The following is an 8469-nucleotide window of genomic DNA, read 5'->3' as shown; positions in this document are numbered from 1 at the left end:
GAGACAGAGGTTGAATCCAACATCCAACAAAAGTTCTAGAAAGTTATATGATCAAGCCAACAAGCTTAAAAAAACATGTGCACATCTTTTTACAGGTAAGTGAAATTTAAAATGTAGTCTCTTTGCTCCAAGGTGAAAGTTAGAAAATTGAAATATTAAGGAAGAAATAAGAAAATAATCTGAATGGAGAATAGTAACCTGAAATACTCTTCATGACTCCTTAAAAAGTAGCTAATCCTATAAAATGAGTATTTTTGGCTCACGGTGTTTGTATATTTAATTTTGACTGTTTTTTTTAAATGATCATAAAGATCCATGACATGCAATAATTGGTCATTTTGATGAGTATGGGACTATAAGGCTGGTGATTGGGCCGAGCACACCACCTAGCACCTATATTTCTGTATCGATTGTGTCATTGTTCTCTTACCATCCATTCATGCACTAACTTACAAAGTGTTAGGAACTTGGTTTCATTATTAAAAAATGTCCTCACAGTAGAAACTTGAACACCCTAGATATTGAATACTAAGGATTTATTACTCCTGTTTTTAGGATAATAATGATATTGTGATTATGTGTTTTAAGGAGTCCTTTTAGGAATATTTACTAAATAAAATAGTTATGGAGGACCTAATATATATGTACAGATGATGTAATACGATGTCTGGGATTTGCATAAGTAATCTTCCATGAGGAGAGTGAGTAGGTCTATAGATAAGACTGGCCAGGAGCTAATAGTTGTTGAATCCGGGCCTGGGTGACGTGTATACAGGAGTTCATGAAACGGTTCTCTCTACTTTTGTGTATGTTTAAATTTTCCATAATAGAGTATTTTTAAAAGTTCCTGAAATGAAGACCTACTGCTACTCATGAAAGTAAAATGATTTAAGAATGTGGCATGTTTTATTTTATGACTATATCCCCTACTGATATAAGTGACTAGTTCTGTGAATATGGTATAATTGAGGGCTTAAAGGGTTATTGAAGTTTTTGGTCATGCAAGTTTGTGGGAACCACATGAGACTGTCCGGATGTAATATCTTTAGGATAATGATAGCTCTTTTGAGTTCATCACCAATCATTGTCAACCTGTGTCATATTTAGCATATCTGACACTGGGGAGGGTGGGGAGGGCTGAATGATATATGTCCACATTAGACTCTTGTTCTCCTGTCACTGGCTTTTCTTGTTAGAGTGAGATAAACTACTTACTATGGAGAAATGCTGTAACTGAGGTAATTCAGCCAAATGCAAAGGAGGGAGCGGTCCATCAAAAACTGGAGTTTTGTGAATGTAGAGTCATAAAAGCTTGTGCTTGTGATTTATTCATACATAGCCTTTCCTCTGTTGTTGTTCATACTGCCACTACTAATAGTGAAAATAATAATATAACAGTCTTTTTTTTTAATTATTATTATAGTGATAGCTAACAGTGGTGCAGCCTTTCCTGTGCCCTGTCTTGTTGGGCAATAAGAAAGGCCAGGTGACTTTTGCAAGGTCACACATCTAGTATATAGTTAAGCCAATCTGAAACTGGTATCACTGAATATGTGTCCAATATTCTATATACGTTACAGCACAGATGTAGTTTTCTAATGCTGAAAGGGGCCACACAGGACAGTTCTTCCATTTAACAGATAATTTGCCCATTTAACTAAGGCGCACATGATGTGGCATGTTAAGTCTACGTCTACTTCGTTACCTCCCACCCCCCGCCTTCACTTAAGTCCTTTGAATAGCTAGGGGCTTCTCTCAGAGAGTTGAATTTGGGGTTCGTGTGAGGATACAAGACACCAGGAAGGGAAATAAGGGGCTGTGGAGGAAGGAGTCGGCTGACGGAGGCTGGGTGAACAGGGCGAGGGCAGGGCAGAGGCCTAGCTGTTGCCTCGGGGGCACTCCCTTGATTTATCTAGCTTTGAGTCAGCATCCTTTGCTCTTTGGAGCACAGGCTGCCACAATCTCTGGCTGCCTCTGATTGAGGATCTGGAGGGGCCCATGTAGAGGGTTTATCAACTCCTGACTCAGCTCCACTGATAGAGTATGAGCTTGAACACACGGACTGTGCATCACCCAGCTCTGTGTGCTGAAGGCAGCCTCTGGCCTAGCCAGTGGGCAGGGCATCACTGTGATTTAATTAGAATTGCCTCTGGCGCACCAAACCATTTCTTGCCTAAGCTAATCAAGAAGTTGAAATTTTTACGATAGCTGGAGTCAGAGGCTGGAATGGAAATGTAGACACTGTGAGCTAGAACTTGGAAGTTAACGCGCTCTCACTGTAAGTTGCCAGCCTCTGCTATGGAATTATGCAGTCTTCAAGGATCGATGGAGCAGGGGGCCGGATAACTTTTACCAGCAAGCCCCGATTTTCTACCAGTGGCCTTTCACAGTGTTCTTCTAAACTTCTAAGTTTGATTCTAAGCTGCGTGGATGGCCCCACTAAGCGCTTTCTGGTCCCCATGTTTCGCTCAGCCGGACCAGGTTGTGATTGATTGTGTTGCTCCAGAGTCAGAGGTGTGTTTTGTTTTGTTTTGATGATTTTAAACTTATGGCATTTTTGTGAATTAATAAGTAGGAATAATAGAGCTGCTCTGATGAACACATAATTCAAAATCAAGAGTTATGTTTCCTGTAGCCTCATGACGCTCAGTATCCTTTCTCCCTTGTTGCACAGTAACAAGAAAATCCCATTTCCCGCAGATAAGTATTTAATTAGGACAATGTTAAAACAGCTGTCCTTGCAAACGCAAGGTACTACTCAATCAAGTGGAGATGAGAAAAGAAGCTTTATTCTGAGATTGGCCCAAAAGCAAGTTAACTTGTCAACCTAAGTTAAAATGTGAGGTTGACCCTCCCCACACCCCAATTAAAAATATTTTATTATAGAATACACTTGTGTGTACATGTCAAAAAAGTTATTTAGTAAAACAAAGTTTGAATTACATGTTTTCTTGGAATTCCTGAAGCACTCAGTTCATGGTTTAAAGACCACGGAAATGGAACCGTGAACATAAAGACCCAAGCAGGGCCCACCCTATGGTGTGAAACTGGGGGATTTTTAAAGTACCACAGGATATTTTAGCACTTTTATCAGCTTTCACAGGTTTCACGAGTGTGAAATTTGTACAGTTCAGTCCTGGGGCTTTGGAAGTGCTGAACAAATACTACTGATTATTATTAGTGATATTACTTTATACTTATTTCATTATCTTTCAGTGTTACATATTATAGAAAAAAAAGTTCTGTGTCATTATATGATTTTTGAAAAAGCTTGGGGGAAAAAATTGATCTTGCTCCAGCTGAAAGAACCAAAACTGCAGTAGGCAATTCTTGGTTTCCCAAGGGAGGTAGAGAGTGGTGGCCACAGGAAGTAGATGGAAGATGCTGGTCTGTTAGGCCAGGTACCTTGATTGACACTTGCCCGGTTAGAGGGTGTCCCTGCCGTATGAATAGCTTAATTGAGATTTAATTTACATATCCTACAATTCACCCATTTAAAATGTATAAGTCAGTGGTTTTTAGTATATTCAGAGTTGTACAGCCATCAATTTTAGAACATTTTCATCACCCCAGAAAGAAACCCCGTATCCGTTAGCAGTCATTCCCAGTTTCTGCCTCCCTCCCCATCCAGCCTTACGTCTTACCTTTTGCTGTTATTCTTGGCACTTCGAACCTCCCTGGCTGGGGAAGGAGGAGTGACCACCCTAGTGCCAGGGCTGGGAACGGATCTCCTCCAAGTTCCAGGACTTCCGGCTGAGACCTAATAAACAAAAGCCAACAGTAAACCAAAGGTATTGATGCCAAGTCAAGAAAAGTAGCATCATAGTTGTGCACCTACTGGTTAAAGAGAGGTCAAGTGCATGTGTTGGATGTTACCAACCTGGTTGGATGTTACCTTTATGTGGGGCTTAGGAAATTAGCTACAGTGAAGTTCTTTTTTCTTTTCATATACCTGACTCAATGTCAATTCAGCAAGAGGTTTTATGACCTTTTCCATTTTATGAGGGAGTATGAACGTATTTTCTGCTTTCATAAATGGCCCTTTTAACATTAGGGTTTTTCCATGATAAATATGGACTGTATACTCATCTCAGACAACTCCAGCTTAAGCTCAAAAAGGAAGTTTAGGGTTCTGTGTACAATGAATGCAAGTTATTCATTTTGTCTCTGGGGTATACAATCTCACTTCTGTATTTAAGTACTATGGCATCACGTTTTACCCAAGAGCACAAAAAAGTCTCTGCAGAGTACTATAGTAAGGATGCAAAAGTCCAAGGAATCAAGGTGAATTTTCCTTGAGTTGTCCTACGTGTCAGTTTATTCTAATGCTCTAAATAATTAATAACCAGGGAAATTGTAAGCTTCTTCAGGATTATCCAAGGTCAGTGTTAGACCTTCTTAAATGAAAGAAAGGTATATGTTACTAGGAAGAAAACTTGAAGCATAGTTGCTTACAACATTTGCTTCATGGTTCTTTTTCAGCTATCCGTAGAGAAGTATATAGACAAGGAGAGATGGGGCAGGGTGCTGAACAACTTTTACCAACAAGCCCCAGTTTTCTTTTGGGTGTTACACAGAATGCCATATACCCTCTAATAAAAGGCCTTGGCATTGTAGTTAAAGAAAAAAAAATTCCTAATTTACCTGCTGTTTGATCATTTTAGGTCCAAATTAATTTGCTATTCTGGACCAATCTGGTTTATCCCCATTTGGTCCCTAAATACATATTGCTGACAAATGATTTGTATATGTTTTACTTGGCCAGTATTTTATATTGGTGCTCCAACTTCATGTGTTTAGATGGGCTGTGTCGTGCAGTGACAAAGGCCATAGGCTGTAAAGGCAAACTTCTGAGTTTGCATCTAGGCTTCTTCAGTTATTTGGGGGGAGGCTTTGGGCTGGTTACTTTCACCACTGTGCCCATTTCTCATCTGTAACACGGGGAGGATGGCAATCCCTACCTCACAAGGTTTGTGTGAGCATGAAATGAGCTAATCCATGTAAGGTGTTCGGAAAAGTGCTTGGTCAATCTGTAGCACGTGCTATTCTGTAAGATATATATTGTTCTGAGTAGAAACTGTATATTACTTAAATATACACCCATAGAGCTGTAGGTATATTCTGAAATGTTTAAGACTGTCACAATGATATACATTTAAATGCCACCTTCAGTATTTTATTGGAGATATCCAGCACATTAGTGAATATTTTTCTTATTTATATAATACACATGTCTATGAAATGATCTTTAAAATACGGGACTTTTATATTTGTTTTAGACATGCTTTCTTTGCTCCTAAAAATATATTCTTTGAAAACATATTTTTTTTTAAGGTAGCTTTTCTGAAAAATAGATATTTTGAAAAGAAATTCATCCATTTTTGGCTTTATAACATCCACACGTAATATAAACTCACCTAAAGCGATTTAGTATTTAAATATGTGCAGACTTTCTCTTGACTTGCCCAAGTTTTAATTCAGAAATGACAGAAATGAGTATAAATTATGTCCAATAAGTTTTTAGGTAAACATTGCTCTGGAAATTGATGCAAACCTTTTTGCCTCCATCTCTATAGCTACAATCAACCTAAATTCAGCCAATGATAGCTGGTTTGGCAGCTTGAAGGACACGATTCAGCATCAGCAAGGAGAAGCAGTTTGGGTCTCTGAAGGAAAGGTATGTGGCGTAGATACTCTGCTGTGAGGTGAGAGTTCGCGTTTTGAATCTTTTCTCAAGAGGGTAGTGAATGTAGTAAAGCCATGCCCATTTGAAGTGATCTCAACATATGTGCTAATCAAGTTTGAAATTTTATAAATTCTCTGAAAAAGTAATAAAATGAAGGGGCTTTTCAAAGAAAAGCAGAATGTGATATACGCAACCCTACATTCACTTCCTTTTTACTTTTAACGTAGTAACTAGTATTGTGTTCCAAGCACACTAATCAGAGCTTACAAGATCTCTAGCTAAGCTCCACGGCTTACTAAGGACGGGGGAACTCAGAGTGGAGGTGAGAGGTGAGGTGCAGGGGCATGGAGAGCATGGGTAACAATGGAAAGAAGAAATATGAGTGGAGGTGGAATCGTTTGCTTAGAAAGAAGGTTGGCAGAGAATGTGTCCTAGGCATTTGAGTAGATGATAAGAGGGCGTTAGGAAACTCGTATAGACTTCTAAAATTGGCTAGCTTCTCATCTGTGGATGTAGTTTACGCACAGCTCTATTGCAGGGAGGATGCAGAGAGAGAGAGTTTATAATTTCCTGTGGTTTTAGGAGCCTTTGGTGCTAGTCTGCTGTAGTGCAGCTGAATCGAGGTAGCCGGTGAGACTTTAGAGGAAAGACTTTCATTGTGGAAGGGAGTCAATATCCAATGAGATTGTTGAGTCCTAGTCTTGCCCTTTGGGAATCGCGTGTATAGTCAAGGTGTCTAGTAGTCCCTGAGCCCTTGCAGCCTGCTAAGGCTCTGTGCTAGCCTCCGTGGTGACAAGTGGAATAGGACAGAGCTTCTGCCCTCAAGGATTTGAGAATCTGGTGGCTGAATGAAGAGGTGTGCAGCCCAAGACAGTGTGCGTTTATGACTAGGAGACAAGTACCGGCAGAAGAAGCTTGAGAGAAGCCAGATTCTGGAGGAAAAAGCACAACAGTCTGAGGAACGAGGAGGCATGACTCAGTAGCACTGTACAGGATGGATGGAGGTAGCAAGGTTAGATAGGGTGGAGGGGTCCTAATTCGAGTCCCTGCACAAAAAGTAACATAGTCATTTAAAGCCAAGTGATTTCAGGAAAATACAGGTGACTTCCCTTTCTAGAACATGTCACGGTTTCAGTCACTGGGCTGTGCCCTTGGGCGTTCTCTTGAGTCCCCACTCCCATGAGCCAATGGCACACACCACTGACCCTCCGAAACAAATTCCTCTAGATGGAAGGGATGGATGATGACCCCGAAGACCGCATGTCCTACTTAACCGCCATGGGCGCGGACTATCTGAGTTGCGACAGCCGCCTCATCAGTGACTTTGAAGACACCGACGGTGAAGGAGGCGCCTACACTGACAATGAGCTGGATGAGCCAGCTGAGGAGCCGCTGGTGTCTTCCATCACCCGCTCCTCGGAGCCGGTGCAGCATGAGGAGGTGAGGCGAGGCAGGGCCACAGGCTGCGACGCCACGGGCTGCGAGGCCACGGGCAGGAAAAGGAGGTTCTGGTATTTCACATGAATTCTTCCGGACAACTGTTCATTCAGGGTGCTGTGGAAGGTATTCCTAAGGGTTGGAACAGATGACTTCTAGGGAGTCTCATTCCAAGTGAATGCCTGCATGATTGCAGTAGAGTCCGTGGGAGAGCGGGGCAGGAACGAAGCGCTGGGAGACGATGAGTAATCGGCTGTCCTCACACCGATGCCCTTGGACATGAGGGTAAACTGAACGGCCTTATGAGCCGATCGTCCAAATTACAGGTGGAATGTTGTTTTTTAAATACAATATTGTTGTATTTACTTGTAACCTTTGATTAGGTCTCCTCTCTCTCTCTCTCCCTCGCTCTCTCTCTCGCTCTCTGTACTCTTAGGTGCCCTTGCCTTTTCTTCTCCATCCTACCTTTAACCTTTCTAATCTTGCCAAAGCTCCTGAGTGTTTCCCCATCAGTTTCCTTCTCTCTTGTATTTATTTCAATTTTTGAATTGAGTTCATAATCAAATATATGCCTGATCACATGTAGTATGCATCCACGGGCCAGTGAATACACAGCTTCTTGATCCTAGAAATCACATCGATAGGCCCTAAGTTAGGACCAGAGCAATTATTAGTTGCACCTCAGAGAACATAGACATACTGATCTTTCTAGGTGAGATTATCCATATAATTGGATAATTATTGCTTTGGACTTCCCTTTAGTGATTTAGCTCATTTTAGTGAATGATTTTATGCTTTATGAAACAGAAGCACTAAAAATTAGGTTGAAGGTGGGGATAAAATCCACCATGACAAAAAAATTAGTGTATACCGCTGGACAACTTATAAAGAATAAATGGACTGCTCAATGTCTACAGCTATAGATGAGCTAATGCTTAAAGTTAACAGCCATACATGACAAAAGAGATTTTAGACTTTAGATATTTTAGATATTTTTTTGTACTTTAAATGAAGAGACTACTATAATGGATGCATCTAATTAAACAAATGTATCTTAAGCATTTGCTAATGGGAATGTGACTGGTAAATGCCTTTTCAGTAAAGAAGCACTGGGTCAGTATCTCAGCTCATGCAAGTTATGAACCTCAGATTCTGAACTTAACGCAAGTCCTCAGAACTCCAGCAAAGCAGACGAGTGCTCTTTTCTCTCTGCTGGGATGTTCTTGTTGTGCATGAACCTTTATGTCTTGTAGAGCATAAGGAAACCCAGCCCAGAGCCACGAGCTCAGATGAGGAGGGCTACTAGCAGAGATCAACTTAGGGACAATAGCCCGCCCCCGGCATTC

General features: G+C 41.0%; 1 protein-coding gene across 1 annotated transcript in view; it reads left to right on the top strand.

Annotated features, from left to right (window-relative positions):
* TJP2 (tight junction protein 2) overlaps positions 1 to 8469 on the top strand; it is a 119525-nt gene that overhangs the window by 106383 nt on the left and 4673 nt on the right. The window contains exons 17-19 of the mRNA XM_019661087.1: positions 10 to 95; positions 5577 to 5677; positions 6914 to 7126. Of these exons, the coding sequence (XP_019516632.1) occupies positions 10 to 95; positions 5577 to 5677; positions 6914 to 7126 (400 nt within the window). The remainder of the gene's footprint in view (positions 1 to 9; positions 96 to 5576; positions 5678 to 6913; positions 7127 to 8469) is intronic.

The sequence above is a fragment of the Hipposideros armiger genome, unplaced genomic scaffold, assembly GCF_001890085.2.
Source record: "Hipposideros armiger isolate ML-2016 unplaced genomic scaffold, ASM189008v1 scaffold_335, whole genome shotgun sequence".
NCBI lineage: Eukaryota > Metazoa > Chordata > Mammalia > Chiroptera > Hipposideridae > Hipposideros > Hipposideros armiger.
The sequence above is the reverse complement of the archived record's forward strand: the minus strand, read 5'-3'. Positions and strand labels throughout refer to the sequence as shown.